Source organism: Chenopodium album, chromosome 20 (assembly GCF_948465745.1).
Source record: "Chenopodium album chromosome 20, dcCheAlbu1.1, whole genome shotgun sequence".
NCBI classification, from domain to species: Eukaryota; Viridiplantae; Streptophyta; class Magnoliopsida; order Caryophyllales; family Amaranthaceae; genus Chenopodium; species Chenopodium album.
Window position 1 is genome coordinate 11,696,644 of NC_137853.1, and position 20,962 is coordinate 11,717,605.

The window sequence follows — 20,962 nt, forward strand, 5'->3', positions numbered from 1 at the left end:
TTTAATTGAATTGGGAACCTAGCTATTTCGACTGAGGGTGAAACACAAACCCGCTAATTATTTCATTAAAAAAATTCAAAATTGCGGGCAACCTTACTCACGTGCATAGCACGTGAGTTTCTCGACGCTTTTAAGTGTCGAGAAAATTTCCGACTTCAAAAAGCGTCGCAAAAAGACGGAACCAAAAATTATAGACTGACGCCCCTTCAACAACGTCGAACCAATTGCGTCCAAAAATCACTCTTTTTGTAGTAGTGAAATGTTTGCCACATATCTTCAGATATGAAATCATAGAGTACATACGGCATTCTTTTCTCCTTCGGCATATTCCTGGTACATGTGATCCAACCACTGACCAATTTTGTTTTAAAATCTCTCCAACACTTATCACAAGTGCGTAGGACTTTTTTTTAGTCGAATCTCTGGGGTTTTTTGGTCGATTTTCTGGGTGTTGTGCTGAGGAAATCGCTGTCATGGAAAGGATGGAGTAGCAAGTGTTTTTTTTTTTGTTTAGTGAAAGGGAGGCAACAAGCTAACTGTAAGGGAAATCAAATTAACCTAAGCAAAATAACTATTTGCGTCACTTTACTAATAATATGTGACGCAAATAATGAACACTACTATTCTACACATTATTCATTTGCGTCGCTCATTAATTAAAGCAGTGACGCAAATTAATTCACTCACTCATTTGCGTCACTTGTCACTAAATGAGTGACGCAAATAACAATATCATATGCGTCGTTCCAATAACTAAGAGCGACGCAAATAACCGAAAGCCGAAATATATCTGACTATTGCGTCGCTTTTTTGATAATGTGCGACGCAGATAATTTTGAAGGATGCTAGAAAACAATATTTGCTTCGTTCTTTTGTATGAGTGACGCAAATAAGGCGACGCAAATGAATGTTTTTCTACTAGTGAGTCCTAATATACTACAGTACGTAATAACAACTAAGCTAACAACCCTTACATATACTCGTATAAAAATAGGAAAATTGCCAATTACTATCATGGATTAATATCATTTTGAAAATTACTATCGTAAATTAAAATTTTATAAATTACTACCGTAAAAAAATTTAAAAAATTTTAATTTTACTATCAGACTCCACTTTAGACTATTTATAACGTCATTTTCTCCCCTAAACCTACGTTAACCCTTAGTTAACCATAAAAACGATCTTAAAAAAGTCCCCCCTAATACATGGTTAACCCAACTAACTAACTCAATTAAAACCCCCATTTGCTTTCTTTCTCTCTCATCGATCTTTTCCCTCACCAATGGTGACCCTTCTAAGCTTCTTGCTCCAAATTCACTGATTCACACTAATTCTTCCCATCTATCCTAGCCATTTAATTTACATCTCATAAATTTATTTTTATTGTTTTCGAATTTTAGGGTTTTAAATATTAGGGATTTTGCATTTTAGGGTTTATGGCTTACAATTTTGGTTGATTAACATAGGGGTTTTGTATCTTTCATTGAATTAAGCAATCAAACAAGCATAATGTGTAATTTGGTTTGGTATCTTGTAATCAAATTGTAAATTCTTTCTTTTTCGGTCCTCCTCCATTAGTGGTCCCTCCCTTTTCCTTCATTGCTCAAATTTTGGTTAATTTAGCGTCATCAAAGATTTGTTGCAGATTAAAGAAGATGATTTTTCACTTTGCATACTATTCATCGATGTAGTTTGAAGTTTAGATGGTCAAAGAGAGGAAGTAGGAGAGAAATGTGGGTTAGATTAGTTGGGGTAACCATGGGTTAAGGAAGATATTGTTTTTTTCTCTTTTTTTTTGGTAGTTTAAATGGTTAACTAAGAGCTTAACGTGGGTAAAGGGGAAAAAGTGACATCATAAATGGTTTAAAATGGAGTATGGTAGTAAAATCAAAATTTAAAATTTTTGCGGTAGTAATTCACAAGATTTTTAATTTGCGGTAGTAATTTTCAAAATGACATTAATACGCGGTAGTAATTGGCAAATTTTCCATAAAACTAAATTGCCCTAGAAACTACAATTTCAAACAAATTAATTGACAATAATATACAAGTAAATGTTAGTTATAGCCATTTATAATAGCTAAAGATGGCTTTTGGCCGTGCTCGCTCTGGTGCCCAAAACTTAAAAGCCCAGCCCAAGCCCATGATAAGCCAAACCCTGCCCGTTATTAATTAGTGAACACTAGACTCTAGTGTAGGTTGGACACCCTACACCCCTTCTGTTGTTTAGAGTACTACCCACACCCTCCACTAACTTTAATTTTATCTCTCCTCACTCTTTTTTACATTTTCTCTCTCCACACCCATTTCTATGCAAGGTTCTCTCTCATCAAAAGCTTTAATTGCAAAATTGATTTTAAATTATCACAAATAAATCTTCATGCACTATGAAATTCAATAAAACAAGGCGCAAAATCTGAAAAAGTAAGTTATTTTGTTTAAATTTGGATTGAAAAAGAGTATAAACTCTAGGTTTTACTAATTTTTTTGTTGCCATGTATTTCGAAAATGTAATTGAAACATCAAACATGAAAAAAGTAAATCAATGTAAGTACTATACTATAATCTTAGCAATTTTTATTGAAGAACTAATAAATTATATCAGTACATTCTTCAGTTTTGTTTGCAGAGCGAAGGAAACCGTTTCAGAGAAGAGAAACAAAGATTATCGTTCGTAGTTTTTTTTTTATTATTATTTCTTTAATTTTATGAATGTTCATTTTCATTTTGTTAAATGTTCATTTATATGTTAGTATAACGTCATTCACATTTTAATAGATGATAAATGTTAATTTACGTATTGATAAATGTTCATTTTCATTATATATAAATGTTAATTTACGTATTGATAAATGTTCATTTTCATTCTTATTCATGATCATTTCATTTTTAACAAGTAAATGCATTAATTTTAAAATGAATATGTGCATATACTTAAAAGTTCATTTTTATACTACTAATTAAAGCACCCAATTATATCATGAATTAGTTATTTTAACAAATTTAATAAGGAATTTCAATAAGAGAGTGTGCTATATTGTAGTTTTCATGGAAATGGTTATTACAATTACAATAAGGAGTGTGTGCTTCCTTCAAAAATTTTCAATAACAAGTACAAAAATTATAAATTTTATACATTTTTCATCTATAATAATGCTCCTTAATTAAATGTTCAATTATAAATAACTGTATGTTCATTTACAACTATTAATAAAATATGTTCAATTTTGAAATATTATATGTTCAAAATGACGTCACTTGGGGAGGGGGGTGTAGGTAGCAGAAGCTACACCGGGGTGTAGTGTAAAATTTTCAGCCCGTTATAGGGTTGGGTTGCGAGTTGGGCCTAGACCTAGTTTATTGTGATTTGGCTTAGTCTAACCCTTTGCCCATTTTAGATGGCCCACTTGAGCCCAAGTTAGACCCGTGGGCTTGCACGTCAAACCCGACCAATGGGCCCAAAGACCAGTAAAGCCAGTAGTTAATGGCTGAGGTCAACCTCAGCCAACACTAGCTGAGGTCACCACCAAATTGAACATTTAGTATAATAAAATGAACATTTTGTGACTGAACATATATTACAATAATTTTGTATTTTTCAATAGTTAAATGTTTATTTTCATGCACTATGATGTTCATTTTTAAGCACTATGATGTTCATTCTTATAAAATAAATGTTCATTTTCATGTTATATGATGTTCATTCTTATAATTATAAATGTTCATTTTATTTTTAATTAATGCGAAGCACAACTTTTAATCCCGTTAAAAAAAAAGTACATCTTTTAATGTTTGTTCAGTTGTATAAAATATTCGTTTTTATAATTAAGGGATGTTCAATGAACATTAGCATTAATAATGTTAGACATTAGCATTTTGTTCATTATTAAAAAACATATTGTTGATTTATTTAATTGGTATTAAATCATATAGCTCAATTGCATGATATCCATTCATGAAAATTGATCGAACAAATCAAGGTAATTAACTTGAAACTTTAAAAATGATGATGAATAAACAATAACATCATAAGTTTGTTGTTTTTTACAATTGAAATGTTCGGTTATATAATATTAGATGTACGTTTTTTTTTTCCAATTTCATACTCTCTTTATTTTACTCTTATATTATAATTGTTCATTTTTATATAATGCAATGTTCAGAAACAAATGTTTATTTTTTTCTAATAAATGTTCATTTTCTTCCTAGCAAATGTTCATTTGTTGGGGGCGACCTCAGCCATCGATGGCTGAGGTACGACCTCAGCCAAATATTTGCGCAGTAAAGCAACACGACTCTACCATTGCCTTCTTTTCGGTGTTCGTAAACAATTGACTATTTTTATTACACATTCTTTCCTTCAATCACCAATAAATCCATTATTAATCAATTCTATTACTTATACTCTGATCAATCATTATGTTTCTAGAGTATATATGTCAATTTAAATTTTAGTTTGTATTTTATTTTGTGATGACAAAAATATGAATGTTTTTCATGACAATAACACGAAATTAATATGTATTATTTCCTTTATTACAATAAGCGCACAAGCCAACCCTTAGGTCGGCTCTTGGACTAGCGGACTAGCCCATGGGTTGACCCAACCCTCAAGACCCATGAACTTAGCTCATGCTTAGGCCCTACAATTCAAATTTTGAGTCCGACCTGGTGCAACCATTAGCGGGTTGGCTATCACATATTTGGTCAATGGAGACTATTTCCTTGCACTTTTTGGGTCAAACGAAAAATTTCATTACATTACTTCCTTTGTTGCATGCATTATGTGATGATGATGATGACGATGATTATGATTTGATCTTTAATTTTGCATCAACTTGCATGGTGTTGGACTTACAGTCTTACATGGTTCAAGTCCAAAAATTGGATAAAGATAAAAAATAAAGGAAAAATTGATTCTAATAATCCCACCTTCAACCGGTTCGCTATCAATAATTCCACTTTTAGATTATTATTTAATAATCCCATCTTTATAGGGTATCTTCTTTTATTGGTCCTTAACCTATTGGTAACTTTTTTCATAGGTTAAGATGCCATGTGTCGTTTTTTAATTGGATGAAAAATTAAACTTTAAAAAAGTAAAATAAAATTAAAATAAGAATAAAAAACTAAAAAAATAAAAAACAAAACCCACCAGCCACCCCCACCGTCGTGAACCCATCCATAACCCACGCAAATGGCCGGTCAAAACCACCAAAAACCGACCGTTGCCACCCATAACCCGCGCAAATGGCCGGTCGGAATTACGAAAACCACCCCGCCGACCAATAGCAACCCCCAAAATCACCCCCTGACCCGAATCCCACCCTCGAAACCATCACAGCCACCACCATAAAACCCAACCCAACCGCCAAATCCCCCTTCTAACCGTCGAAAATCCCCTGTAACCGCCGAATACAACTGTAAAACCCCGATACTCTTACCCAAATTCAACCTCAAGCCATCCCTTGAAGAAATTGATTCAATGAATTTTTTTTTTTGAATTCATTGACATTAAGGGGTTCGATGGTTTTTCGTGGGTATGAGGGTTATAATTGGGCCGGTTTTTTCTAGGTAAGGGTGGGAATGGGTATTCCGGCGGTAGGGATGGGGGTTCGGTGGTGGAGGAGGGACTGCCGGAGGTTGAATTAGAACCTTAGGGTGTTTGTTGGGGCTGGCTGGGTTTTAAAAAAAAATGTAGGTTTTCTTTTCTTTTTTTATTTTTTTTTTACCAATTGACCAATTATTTAGTGACATATGTCACTCAAATTATAAAAATAAAAATTTACCCAATGTTCAGGTTACTGGTAATAAAGGACCAATAAAAGAAGATCTCCTACAAAGGTGGGATTATTAAATAATAATCTAAAGGTGGGATCATTAATGGCGAACCGGTTAAAGGTGGGATAAATTTTTCCAAAAATAAAAGCTAGGTGTAATACAGTTATAACTCAAATGTGCTGCTTGCGTTGATCCCTTTTGGATGGAAACATGACAGAAATGACAAATTGCGGCCGTGTAGTAGATTTCATTGAGTTGTGTGGCCACCATTTTCACAAAATTTGGCCGCTTTAGGATAACAACGTATCCATTTAGTACATGCATGCATGTGCGTCATTATTAAGCACCACGCCTCTAAAATGTCAAAGACTTTGTCAGTCTTCTTGGATTAAGTGTATAAGGGCCTGTTCTCATTGACTGAACTCAGCTGAACTGAACTGAATTGAACTGAACTCAGCTGAACTGAACTGAACTGAACTGAATATTTTATAAGAGAATGAAATTAGGAGCTGAACTTAACTGAATTGAACTGAACTGAACTGAATTGAGCTGAACTGAACTGAACTGAACCGAACTGAACTCAGCTGAACTGAACTGAATTTCAACGTAAGAGAACAGGCCCTAAGTGAATATTTGGAGCATAACAAATTTTTATTGTGAGTCAAAGATTTTGACCTCAGGTTAGCCTAGTCGAGCATGCAACATATTTAGAAAACAAAAGCTTGATCATGCGATCGGGCTAAGTTAGCTAGGCGTGAATGCAAGCTGGATTTTAAAAAGCTGTAAATTTACAACCCTCCAAAATTTTTGAATTTTCACTACAAGAAAAATCTTTTTTCGTAGCGATTATTTCGTAGCGATTGTACATTCGCTACAATATGCAAGTATGTTTGTGAAATAATTAAGGATGTCGTATCATTTTTACAATCGCCATGGTTTTCCCATATAAAATCGATACGGAAAACATAATGATACATATCAACACTATTTTTACACATTTATATAATTTTGAGAAATCGTATCATTTACAATCGCCACTAAATCCTAAAAATCGATACGAAAAGCCTTTTCAACACTAGATATATAAATATTGTTTGACAAAGAATACATAAAATATGTCATAGCTTATTGGTGAAACATTTAATGTAAGAGTTTGAGGTTGCATGTTCGAATCTTGTAAAGATCATTCTCATGTTTTTTTTTTTTTTTTTTTTGAAGAAAATGAGTTAAACATTTATAGCGATTGTAATCGCTACAATAAGCACAACGATTGGATGTAGTTTTTTGTATCGATTATTGAGGCTAACCCCAGCGATATTGAAAACCACTACTAAAGCTTAAGGCAACAGGGGATATTGTATCGAATGACCATTCGTTGGGAAAGCTTTTTGTTGCAATTACAATCGATACTAAAGGTTAAAATAATCGCTACGAAAAGGTTATTTTCTTGTAGTGTTTGCAAACAAGGTACGCAGAAATATAAAAAATATATTAAAAGATTGGTACCATGAATTGGAATCGGAATTTACTGGTTCTAGTTCTGGTTCCTATTTTTCAAGAACCCATTCAATAAGTTCATTCCGGTTTTCATTTTGAGGAACTTGTTGCAACAGGTTTTGATTCCGATTCTAGGAATTTTAACAATGATCCCTGTTATGCTCACCCTTACTTCAAAATACGTACTCATGAGTAGTATTGGTAATTTTTTCTAACCTTACTCTAGACTCTATCTCTTTACCTTCTTGCTATAAAAATTACATTTCTGACTTGAGCATCAGAGGGGCACCCGTTCTCAAATCAACCCCTCCAAGTAGCTTACTCTTTCTCTTTTGCAGGCAAACATACGTCTTGTCAAGGATAACTTTCGGCTATTCAGATCGGATTATCCTCAAAACAAGGGAACTTCTATTCGGAAACAATACCAATCTCACGTTTTATTTTTTAAGTACAAGTATATACTTCCTCCGTTCTTTTTTACTTGACCTGCTTTGACTTTTACACTATTCACTATTCCTCCTTTGATCGTTTTTTGTGAATAATATGTAAGGAAAAACATATTCATGATAGATCTTTTTGAATTCGTCTCAATACATACTATCATAATATATAACTTTTATGATTTTTACTCATGGAGAATTGAAGTTATTAATCGTTAAAGTTTTGCATTGGTAAGCGCGATAAAAGAAACAGGTCAAGTAAAAAAGAACAGATCGAGGAAGTACTTGTTTTTAGTACGTAATTATTTAGAAGCATATAATTGCGTCAAAGAATTCTTTTAATAACATTTTGATAGGCTAGGAGGGAGTCTCATGCAACTACATAGGTTCCTATTAGAAACAAAAGCAATAGTTAATAAACAAAAATTACATGGCTATCAAGTTCTCTAGTTTCCATTTATCACTAGAAGTTTTGGTAGGAGGTAAAGTTTTGGGTGAGACAGACTCACGTGAGTCCACTATCATGTTTTTGGTGTTGCGGGCCTCGCGATTGGGTTTAGTTAGCCCGCACCTTTTTATTGGACTTTTGTTATTGAGCCCGGTCTCAGCTCACGTGAGTCTGGTCTCACACAAAACCTTTTGTTGGTAGGAATATTATCATGTATTCCAATTTTATCCATCCACATGAGACAATGCAAGTAGATAGCTAGCATTCCAAAATAGCAGCCATTATACTAGATAATTATTCCACGTAGACTAACTAAGATTTTGAATGCATCTATATCCACCCTTTCCCCGTTACCTAGCTATTTCATTCCCACCTGCCATATGGATTTTTTCATAAATTATCTTCCTCTAATAATTAATTAAAGTCATGAACAATGACTCTAAGCTAATTATAGTTTGTCGGTAAATGGTAATATGTGCTTAGTTTATATATTATAATGATACCAAAATATTATTCTTACCAAAAATGTTTTATTCGTATCATTAGATCTTTTTCTCGGTATTAAAATGTATAGCCTAAATATGATTTTATATCAAAAAATATTAGAGTTATTAAAGTTATATAAAAAATATATGATCTTATATTAACAAGTGTTATTAAAGTTATTGATGACTCTAATTATTTGAGACTGAGAAATGCTCACGGATGAGCTAGCTAGCTAGACGGATCATAAATTACATGATTTTATATATTATTATCTATATTTACTTTGGATGTCTAAACACAATTTACCTGTATATATATAATCATCCTTTTAACAATATGATTAACAATAAGAGAATTCACATATATCTCCTAGATGAACGTGAGAAGTTTATGCAACCCTATTTTCGTCATTTTTCACAAAAAAGCATGGGTATTTCGCATCTCAGACTCTCAATTTATAATAAGTCATGCATGTAATCTAATGTTTCATAAAGTTGGCAAGTACCCCTATGTCACCTTTAATTCAGCAGTATAACAAACTAATACCTCCGTTTTTATTTAGTTGACACGTATTTTTTTTTACGAAGTTTTTTTTTTAGCTGACACATTTTCTTTTGGGGTAACTTTTTTACCTTGCATTTACAAGGTGCCCCACTTGATTTTTCATTCTCTCTCACTCTCTCTCCTCTCCTTAATATGTGTGCCTAAATCAAACGCGTCAACTAAATAAAAACGGAGAAAGTATTTTTTAACAACAATTAATCGATTTCACAATGGTTATTTTAATACGTTCTCTAATCCGTGTCTTTTTAAAGATAAAGTCAGCTAGTTTCATTAAAAGGCCGGACTCTCAATCGCACAATTAAATAAAAAATTTTATTATATTAGAAGCATCATGGTACGATGGTAGAGCCAACTCCCACCTTCTAGGAACGTAGGAAGAGTAAGAAGCTTGATAGTAGATACTCATACCACAAGATCTTTTTTGAAGGCCAGGCCAATTAAAGATGGTGTCGGACCACACATTATCATTATTAATAATAATAAATAAAGCCACTTGATCAAAGAGATATAAAATGGGTACGCAAAATTACACAAGATAACTAATCTATTTAATGCTATATGGTAATGGCAATGATTTTATCTTTATCCCTACTTCTTATACAGATTGAAATATATGTAAAACTTCCTAAATTTTTAATAATGTTACCAACTTTATAAACATCATAAAGAAAATTTCAATTAAAAGATACTGAGTACTATTCTTCGGAAAATTGCATATCAAGCACAATCATCGTCACAATCTATTAAGGTCATGTTTTTTTAAGCTTTTAAGCAGAGCATAATAGATTTTAGCAGAGTAGAGCAAGTGTTAAGTATCAACAGAGCAGAGCAGATTATCACTCGTAATAATTTGCAGAGCAAGACTTAGTAGAGGAGAGCAGACCACAACCGCTCAAAAGAATGAATAGGGCCTCCCCTTACCAAATAAGAAGATTGATTATGCACCGTCACCTCTAATTACTCTAATCCTTTGAATCAGTTTGTAAACCTTCAGTCAAATCAAACACTTAGTAAACTATTAACAATTATACAATTAAAATTATAAACTAATCTTACATTGGCATAAATAGTCCATCTTTATTAAATTATTATTAAATTGACAACGAGATACACATACAAAGAATCATCCAAAATTAATAAGTTTGAAAAGTCATCCTCTAGTTGGTATCTTAGTAATGTGCTGTGCATTATCACTTGTTTTTTCCGTGTTTTGATTTCATCTCTTCTTTCAATCCCTATATATATATAGACCACAATTTACCATTTCTAAAACCATCAACAAAAACTCTTCTACTTCTAAAACCTTCAAACTTTCAAAACCAAAAATAATAAAATTACCCAAAAAAAAAAAAAAAAAGTCAACCAAAAAACCACCCAAAAAAAGAAAAATGAATCATAATGAAGAAATAGATGTTCCACCATTTTTTATTTGCCCAATTTCATTACAAATAATGAAAGATCCAGTTACAATTTCAACAGGAATTACTTATGATCGTGAAAGTATTGAAAAATGGGTGTTTACTAACAATAATACAACATGTCCTGTTACTAAACAACCTCTTAACATTGATTCATCTGATATTTTTCTTACACCTAATCATACTCTTAGGAGGCTTGCTCAATCTTGGTGTACTCTCAATGCTTCCTTTGGCGTCGAACGCTTTCCTACGCCGAAGCCCCCGGTTACGAAAACACAGGTCTTGAAGCTTATTGATGATGCCTCCAACTCGTCCGCTCACCGCCTTGTTAAGAATCTTGAGAGGCTCAAGTCTATTGCTTATGGAAGTAGTGCTAACAAGCGTTGCTTGGAGACTACCCCGGGTGTTGCCGAGTTCTTGGTGCGTCTTATTGTAGTTAGTGACTCAGATGAAGATAATAATAAGTATACTACTTACAATAGTGTGAGCGATGAAGCTTTGAGGATACTATCTCATCTTCAGATATCGGATGAGATGGTGTTAAAGAAGGTGTTGAAGGAGAATGATGGATTGTTGGTTGATTCATTGGTGAGGATTATGCACAAGAATAGCTACGAGTCGAGGGCGAATGCTGTAGGGCTAATGAAGCAGCTTGTACAAGTAGCCGAGCCTACGCAGTTAGTTGCATTTAGTCGTGAACATTTTGTAGAAGTAGTTGAATTGATAAAAGATGATGTGTCCCCTAAGGCTACCAAGGCAGCGCTTAAAGTGTTGGCCTTGGCGTGTCCCTGGGGGAGGAACAGGATTAGGGTTGTCGAGGCAGGGGCGGTGCCAGTAATGATCGAGCTTCTATTGTTGTGTAATGAGAGGAGGAATATTGAAATGGTACTAGCAGTGTTGGACCAGCTCAGCGGGTGTGCTGAGGGAAGGGCCGAGTTGCTAGGCCATGCCGCGGGTTTGGCTGTGGTGTCAAAGAAAATTCTTAGAGTGTCTCATTTTGGTACGGAGAGGGGGATAAAGATATTGTACGCCATTTCGAAATATTCGGGGTCTCCGAGTGTGGTGCAGGAGATGGTGCAGTTAGGGGTGGTGACAAAGTTGTGCTTGGTATTACAAGTTGATTGTGAGGCAAAGACTAAGGAAAAGGCTAGAGAGATCTTGAAGATGCATGCTAAGGCTTGGAAGAACTCTCCTTGTGCTCCTGCTCATGTCTTTGGCTTTGATTAATTAGTTAATTAGCTGCATCAAATTGATGTTGGTCCATAATTTCATTTTCATTTAGAATACAGTCACTTAATTCATTTTTTGATATACATAAAAAGATTCATTGACCTTTGATTATTGAACATAATCTATAAATATAGATTTGATTTAATTTGAGCATTAATTTATTATTGGATCCAATAATTCTTCTTATACGCACATGTTTCATTTGTCCAATTTCTTCTACTTCTTAAGATTAATTACGCACTTTTTTTTTTTTTTTTAATTAGTGATTCACTCACTAAATCACTCTGATTTCCTTAAATTTGATGCATCTTATTCAAAATTAAATGAATGATTTGGCCTACAAAACTCTTAATTAATAAATGGGACTAAATAAACAAAGACATGTAAAAGACAATTGGAGAAAAAAAAATACTTAGTATATCATAACGAGATAAATAATTTTTCCTATGCAACTTTGTTAGATTCTGTTCACGATAGGTTTCTACTTAGGTTGTCTAAAGAAAAGATGATCCAAGAAAGCTATTGAATTATTAGTAGGTAGTAAAATCAATCAAAACTTCTAAAGTAAGATGATGTAATTGATTTTGTATTATTATTGAATTCAATTGAATTTTTTCTTAAAAGGCTTAGAAAATTTGATAATCTTTTCCTTAAAAAATGAGTAGGTTGAGTTAGTTTTAAAAAATTCGCGGAATGACCAAAAGTATCTCTAAGATGTTTTGTGGTGTAATTATTATGCAAAATGACGTGATTTATTGAAGAACATCAATTGAACAGTCTCAATTTATTCTCGATGCCTCAGGTAAAAAACTATCTAGAAGGTCAATCTAATGTTATATTTGTTAAATAATTACTTTTCGTTTCCAAATATTTACACATCGTGATAGAGCATGGAGCAAGATGGAGAATAATAATTCAAAATCTTCTGAAATATTCCATTTGACAAATAAGTGCATTTCATTTATCAAATAATGGGTGCAAAGTGTCTACATTCATATAGACCTAACTAATGGTGAACATTTATTGCGAAAAAAGACCTTAATAAGGGAGTGATCCTAGAACCTTCCTTAAATCTCAATATTTTAAAAGCATTATATTCTAATTAACTGAGTTTTACAGGCTTCAATATTTCAGATTAGAAATAAAAATAATTAATAAAATGAAAAACAATAAAGAAAATGAAGAATATGTCCTCTTCATTTATAAAAGACAGCAATTTATCGTATAGTATAATCTTAGGTTGAGCAAAATGGTCAAAGCCACATGTTTAGTGTGCAAATGTTGACTAAGAATTAGTTTTCAAATCTAGAGTGAGTACAAGTGCGCAACTTTTAACCATATTGTCCATATAAGCAAATTTAGTCAATTGTAATGGACCCTGTCAAAAATGTTTGACAAATTAAATGTTCACGGTATTAATTGTTTATTTCTCTAGAATTTTCGCTTTGTAATTACCCTTGAAGTCGTAATTGCTTACTCCCTCCGTCCCTAAATTATATTCCTATTTTTAGCATTTATTTCTCATATAATAGAGGAAAACAGAAATGTAATTTAAGGACAGAGGGAGTGCTATAAATGTTTCTCATTTAACCACGTTTTATATTTTATGTAATTGATCTGACCTTGTCCTAATATTTAGGAAAAAAAAAATAATGAACATTTACTACTTTAAATTTTCTACTAGCTACTTAGGATGTAATAATTAAACATATGAGAAGATTTTTGCGTGAGACCGTTTCACGTGAGTCTGGTTTATAATGCACACACCCTTCCCCACCCCACTGCCATTACCTAGGCACTTGTCGGCGGCCGGCGACCACCCTCCCCCTCCCATCCTAGGTGCCGGTGACCCTCCCCCACCCGTTCCCCGACAGAGAATCGGACAATCAATGATTGGTAGGCCTTTAAAATAAATTATTAGCTTCAAATGCAAACTGAAGGTTAGCTACAATGAGTTTGAGAATAATTTAAAGTTTCAAACACTACAAGATATTATATCAAAGAGGGCAATTTAAATCGCCCTCTTAGGTTCAAATTTCGCCCTATTAGGCAAAGAGGGCGATTTTGAAATCGCCCCCAGGTCGCCCTATTAGCTTCGAACGGCATACAATATTTTCGCCCTCTTTGTTAAATATCAAAGAAGGCAAAAAATTTCGCCCTCTTTGATCAATATCAAATAGGGCAAAAATTTCGCCCTCTTTGATCAATATCAAATAGGGCAAAATTTTCGCCCTCTTTGATTGAATCAACCAAGACGATAAATATTGCCCTCCTTGCTCAAAATTCGCCCTGTTTGATCAAATTTTAAAAGGCAAAAACAAAGTCGCCCTCTTTGTTCAATTTTTAGTTTTTAAAAAAAATAATTCTAAAAGGGACTACATTTAGAAAAAAAAAAAAAGGTGTTAATATGCATAAATTCTAATTTTGTCATTATATATACAAAAGTATTAACCAAATTATCCTAAATAGCAAATATTTAATAATGTTTTTTCTAGGACATTATCAAGCAATCTTCTCATCCTTGCACCTTCTAGCATCCCTTTTTTCCGTATGATCATTTTTCCAAGGAATGCAGCCAGCCTTCGGTGTCCTCCATTTCCAAAACAAAATCCAATCTACATTACCCGAATAATATAGGAAAAATAAACCAGTTAAACATCACAAATTACTTCAACATATTACATAGCTATAATTAAATAGCAAAAGAGCAACACTAATCAAATCTGCTGAACAAATTCAATCATACCCAAAACAACATTCCAGAGCAATTAATCAAGATAAACCAAATCAACAGATGATTAATTAAAGATAAAGCAGCAAATTTGATAGAATAATCACATAAGATCAAAAAAAACTACTGTATTAATGATACCAGACAAGTAGTTCCAAGACAGAGCATCGGCAAATCAATATGCTTAAAGTTATGGTTGGGGAGTCATTGTACAAGGCGCAATCATGTGGAAAAAGAAGAGTGAAACTGCAACATTATGAAGAGCATTCTGATGAAGCCATCATCAATTTGGAGAAATATGTATTACAGGATATACTGATTATCATAACACAAGGAACAAGCTGAGAGAGGGGTTTATTCAACAGATATCCAAAGGTCCAGAGTATTATTGACAAATAATTACCATGTATATCAGATGAAAAAAGAAATTAACAAGGGTATGAATTACATTAAGTCATCCCACTCCTGTGACTGGCTGTACATCAACTTAAAATTCAATTCGCTAATGACAATACAAACACCTTAAACATACCACAAACCATACAGTTAATGGCTGCCCAAAAATATCAAAGTAGAAAAAGATACTTCGTATAAAATATTACCTCTATTAAGCGTCAAGGCCAATCTTCTCCATGACTAACCGAAGCTTTTGTTCTAGGTCTTCTTGTTTCTTTTTAGACGCTTCCAATTCAGCTCGCATCATATTATTTTCATTTTGTAGTTTTTCAACACTTTGTTCCAGCTCAGCTCTTCCTATCTTTCCATCTTTAGACGACACCGGGTGCCCTTTTCCTAAACCTCGGGCATAACCTGAACGATGTCCAAGAACCTTCACATAAGCTTCTTCAAGAGTAAGATTATCAACCCCCTTTTCACCAATTTCCTTCTCATGCAACTCCTTTAATTCCTTGAACTTCTCCTCGGCCTCATCGTCAAACTTCCCATTTTTATGCCTTACAAGATAAAACAAAGTCAGAATTTTAGTATAAAGAAAAATAAAGTGTTCGTGCATTAGAAAAATATTCAATATACCTCTTTGACTTCTCCCATAACTTTAAATACATGGGATCATCTTTAGCTTGGGATGAGGTGACGTTTGAACTAGAACCATTAATTTCGGTGACCTCATTCTCATTTTCACAAGCTTGTGCCTCAAGTTCCTATCAAATCATATACATACACTTATTAATTTCAGTTTTCTGATACAATCTGAAACTGTTTTATGATACAAGGGATCTCGATCCTTTTATAAACAATAAAACACATGTATTACTAATGAAATTTTTATGAGTTAGGAAGATAACAGGGCAAAAAAGGCTGCAAATAGATTTGAAGATTTTATCAGCCTGCAGGTTTTCACTTGAACAAAGTTAACAGGGTAATGGTGTAAGATACCAGGTATGATGCTATAGTTTTCAAGAAGCTGCTATTTTAGGAAGATTTTGGTCTGTACTCCAGGGAAAATACTCTGCAGCGGCAACATTATAGCAACATAAATAGGTTGACCAATAGTTTAATGAAACAAATTGACATACTTCTAGCTAAATGAACTGGAAAAAGTTTCTTTTTGGCACAACCATTCTCTGATACTTCTAGCTTAATAAGTTTCCTAGTAGATCTCATATCACTTGCATATTTCTGTTTTCTGATTTTGTTGTTAGAAGATCAAGGAGAATACAGTCAGCAGAGTTTCAGAGTCACAGCAGCTAAGACAGAGAACATATTCAGCCAAGACAGAGAACATATACAGCCAAGACAGAGAACAGATTCAGCTAAGACAGTGAACAGATTAAGCTAAGACAGATTCAGCTAAGACAGATTCAGCTAAGACAGAGACAGAGACAGACATTAACAATAACTTATACTCACCAATTCATAAATTATGCGAGCTGTTGATTTCGCACCACATGCCGACTTGATCTTCTTTGCAAGAGCATTTGCCCGATTCTTCTCGCTCCTTTCCTATAGATTACAAAACAACATCACGATTGGTTCCTTATCCCCACCATTTGGAACATCATACTCCAATTCTATGACTTCTTTTAAAACCCCAAAAAAGTCTCTTTCTCCACTCTCTTCATCTCCATTAACAACTACTCCACTATTTTGTGTCTTTCGCCTTCTTTGACGTTTTTTTGTGTGGAAACGATGCCCATTTACATAGTATCCTTGATAGCTTCTAACACTTTTACTCGGGCCTTGTGACAATGATAGTAACTCAGTTGTTACTCTTGGATCTCCTTCCATATGAAGATTTCATATCTATGAAAATAAGTCATTATGGAGAGATCGAATTAGTATTAACACATACAAATCATAACCTTAATCTTAACCTTAACATAAAGACATAACACTTACTCGTGATTGAAACCAATCAACTACACTTGGTTTTGGCCCACCAATAGTGGCATACTCTCTGTTCATCATATACGTGTTAGTGGTATTTCACATAATGATGAATTAATGATTAAAAGAATAAAAAGATATAGATGCCTTACTCCACAAATGGTTGTACTTCTGGACAATTCATAAGAACATATAATTGAGCTTGCTCCCAATCTAAGATGCTCAATTGCTTAAATGTTCTTCTACCTAATGGATTTCCCTTGTTTTGAAAAACGGATAGTTTAAACAATGGAGAATGATAATTCTTATCTAAGTCATTTCTACATATGAATAGATATGATTCTAGGAAACACTTCTAGTACCTAGAGATTTCACCCAAATGGAAATTATATGTATGGTATGGAGACTCATGTACAGAGACTCATGTATAGAGCACTAGACCACTAGTAATCAGAACAAATATCACATATTCAAGGACAGCTCAATTATATATATAGAGGAGTGAATTTCAACCACTTGATCCAAATTCTTCTTGATATTAATGTTGATATTAGGACTAGACATGAAAAAAAATCACCCCATGCACATACAGCTTTGTCACGCCCAACAATCAGAACAAAGAGTTTACCCAATCAAGCAATTAGAATATTCTCAAAGCTAATATTCACTAATAAGCTTTTCAAACACCTGAACGAAATATTCACTAATGTTTGATACAACAATCAATAACATCCAAAACAAACCGAAAAATAAGTAGCAAAACTAACAATTAGAAACAGAACGTAATATGGATAAATTGCAATCAAACATATAGCTTCACTAGTTTAAGAGCAACAAATAGAAGAAAATGTCTCAAACATATAGATATAATTATATGAATAGATATGATAATATACTACTTAATTAGTAATCATCTATCACATAAACTGCATTTATTCTTAACTTGCTTCATAGTAATCATCAACAAATTGGCAGAAGATTGCAGAAACAATAACAATAACAACAACCTGCCACCGCAACACACCCGCAACTCCAATCAGCCCTGCTACCTCACTGTTTGGTGAATATTACCTCACTGGCTCACTACTAGCTAGTATAATACTATCAGATAGAGTTATCAATTATCACATGCGCATATTTTCAGATAGAGTTATCAATTATCACAATTCATAGTAATCAAAACAAATTACAATTATCCCAATTCACAGTAATCAATAGCTCATACGATCAATTAAGCAATTAAATCGATAAACCACTGATAAAATACGAATAATTCTGATTTGCTTCTCCATAATCTATCTGACATTACTAGCATAAATAACAACTCCCAAAAACTTGCAGAATCGACAAATTGACAAAAAAAATTGACAAATGTAGAGCAATACTAACATGCAGCAACAAATTGACAAAAAAAATCAACAAATTAAGAGCAAGGATTTCGAGAACAACAAATTCGTACAAATCAAAAGCTTAATCACATAGTTTTGAGCCAAAATTTACCAAAATTTTGCGACACAATTAGAGCGACTTCGAGCAATGATTTGGAGCGAAATCTGACTTGCAATCTGACCGACACAATCTGATTTGGAGCAATGAATCTGAACCTTAAGAGCAAGGATTAGGAGTGAAGAATTAGAGCGAAGAATTAGGTAGAAAAAATAGAGCGAAGAATCATAGATTAGCGATTTGCGATTTAGGGTTCATGCATATTTTGGGGAAAAACGTTCAGAGAGAAAAACCTATGTTTTAATTTCTTATGTCCTTTTGTTTTAAACTTTTAATAGAGAAAAACCTTTGTTTTATTTTGGTAAAATGTTTATTGACCAACGAGGGCAAAAAAGAAATTCGTCCTTTTTGCTATCGACCAACGAGGGCGAAAATGGAATTCGCCCTGTTTGTTTGAAATACAAAGACGAAAGTAACATTCGCCCTGTTTGTTTCTTTTTTGTTTTGTAAAATAGCCAAAACGTTTACTTTGTTGATTTATTTTATTGAACAACGAGGGCGAAAATGAAATTCGCCCTCTTTGCTCTATTATAGAGGACGATTTTGTGAATTCGCCCTCTTAGCTCTATTATAGAGGACGAAAAATTAATTCGCCCTGTTTGCTTTGAAGTACAAAGACGAAAGTAACATTCGCCCTCTTTGCTCTGTAATAAAAGGGCAATTACTATTTCGCCCTCCTTGATAGAAACTAACAAGGCAAAATTAAACTCGCCCTCCTTGATCAATGTATATCGCCCTCTTTGATCTTTTTTCTTGTAGTGAAAATGTGTGGATGGCTTTGGGATTTGTTGAGCTCAGATATATAATATGACAAAAGCTTAGAAGATGTCGCTGAAGAAGATGTTGCTGATTCGCTGAAGAAGATGTTTGCGAATTGCTACGGCTATACTTCTTTGAGTTCCCCTATTTCAAATATTCTGATTAAAAGTGTCTAATATCTGATACTTATAAACCAAAATCTGACTATAATTATATAATTTCTGACACTTTTAATCTAATATCTGATAATAATATAATCTAATTTCTGACCATTACAATATAATATCTGATAATTATAATCTAATATCTGACTATTATAGTCTTATTTCTGACAATTAAAACCTAATTTCTAAGACTTATAATCTAATATCTTTATAATTATAATCTAATATCTGACAATTATTATCTAATTTCTGACACTTTTAGTCTAATGTCTGACCATATTTATCTAATTTCTGACAATTAAGATTTTTTTTTTTTTTCAGTTTGTATGATCGGATTCACGTGAGTCTGTTCTACACAATACTTTGTGTAAACGTGTTGATCAAACATTATTAAGTTTGGGTTAGGACAATAGGGTTAGGGATAAGGAACACTCAATTAAGGCCCTATTGGCAAAACTAGCGGCCAGTGTTTTTATATATGTTGAGTAGTTGGTAGCTGTCGAAACAACGGGTAAATGTTGATCGATTATTAGTAGTTGGTATATATTAATTCTCCATGTAGCTGATTATGTCAATGTTTTTTGAAAATTTAAAATTCAATCAATATTAGAAGTATAATGTTTATTTTTTAACAATTAACCACAATTTGTGAACCACAAGATTAACACTAATAATAGTGATTCAATTTATTTGACATATAATAACGGAATAACCTAAAATGGCTACAAATAATATGTAACATTTGAATTCAATTATGTGGCTTTATACTACTATTAAGGAACATAGGGAGCATTAAAACATTCGAACTTGGCTTTGATAGTTAATGTTACATGCTTTAGAAGATCCAACTTCAAACAGATAGATTTTATGCATGCATGGAACTCATATATGCATGGTCAAATCATTGGGATATAATATATTCATTAGTGTAATGAAAAAGTCTTCTCTTTAACTTTTCATTTATATCATCATCAAATGAAAATATATACGAAGTATTAGCCTTCTCATTCTTATAAAATTATAATAAACTCTCATTGCAATCAATCTTACAGACAATCAAAACTAGGATTATATTGTCCATCATGCTAGATCATACTAATAAATAATGTGGATTATTTTAATTTGACAATCTCAATTTGTGTTATCCTAATTAATTAAGCTTTAGTAATATAGCGACGGGGGTTTTGTAAACAAAAACCTCCAACCTCTAAGCCTCTAATCAGGAGTTATTATATGATATTACAGGTTTGGATGGCTTAATTACTTTGGAATGTTATAGGGGATGATATGATATTCAGTACATGGTATCAAGTTCGTCCGTCATAATTATTAAATTAAAACTAAACTCGCCTTGTGATTTTAAGGTCACAAGTTCGAGGGAGCCTTATCTACTTATGTTTTAATTTGGAGTGAAGAACATGCTTAATTACCTTTCTTCATATTCTCAAGTATTGATGTCTGTAGATGAGCTGATTGGCCTGTAAGAGATGCTGATTTAGTAAAATCTTTTTCCTAGCAAAAGATATGAAAATTTATACATATTGTATGATAGCTAATCGAATTAATCCAACAACTATAATTTCTGAACA

General features: G+C 33.1%; 1 protein-coding gene and 1 pseudogene across 3 annotated transcripts; one reads left to right on the plus strand and one right to left on the minus strand.

Moving 5' to 3' along the window:
- The first annotated feature begins 10,503 nt into the window (after nucleotides 1-10,503).
- Nucleotides 10,504-12,020, plus strand: LOC145598226 (E3 ubiquitin-protein ligase PUB23 pseudogene; annotated as a pseudogene).
- A 2,236-nt stretch (nucleotides 12,021-14,256) lies between these two features.
- LOC145598045 (uncharacterized) lies at nucleotides 14,257-18,694 on the minus strand. Of its 3 annotated transcripts, XM_081654334.1 has the most exons (7): nucleotides 18,445-18,694; nucleotides 17,097-17,203; nucleotides 16,957-17,014; nucleotides 16,468-16,860; nucleotides 15,631-15,758; nucleotides 15,201-15,551; nucleotides 14,257-14,482 (listed from the first exon to the last, which is right to left on the minus strand). In XM_081654334.1, exons 5-6 carry the CDS (start codon nucleotides 15,660-15,662, stop codon nucleotides 15,206-15,208), a joined length of 378 nt encoding a protein of 125 aa, XP_081510460.1. In that variant the 5' UTR covers nucleotides 15,663-15,758; nucleotides 16,468-16,860; nucleotides 16,957-17,014; nucleotides 17,097-17,203; nucleotides 18,445-18,694; the 3' UTR covers nucleotides 14,257-14,482; nucleotides 15,201-15,205. The 3 variants fall into 3 exon arrangements, with proteins under 3 accessions (XP_081510460.1, XP_081510459.1, XP_081510461.1); XM_081654333.1 differs by having other exon boundaries at nucleotides 16,957-17,203; XM_081654335.1 differs by lacking the exons at nucleotides 16,468-16,860; nucleotides 16,957-17,014; nucleotides 17,097-17,203.
- Nucleotides 18,695-20,962: the final 2,268 nt, after the last annotated feature.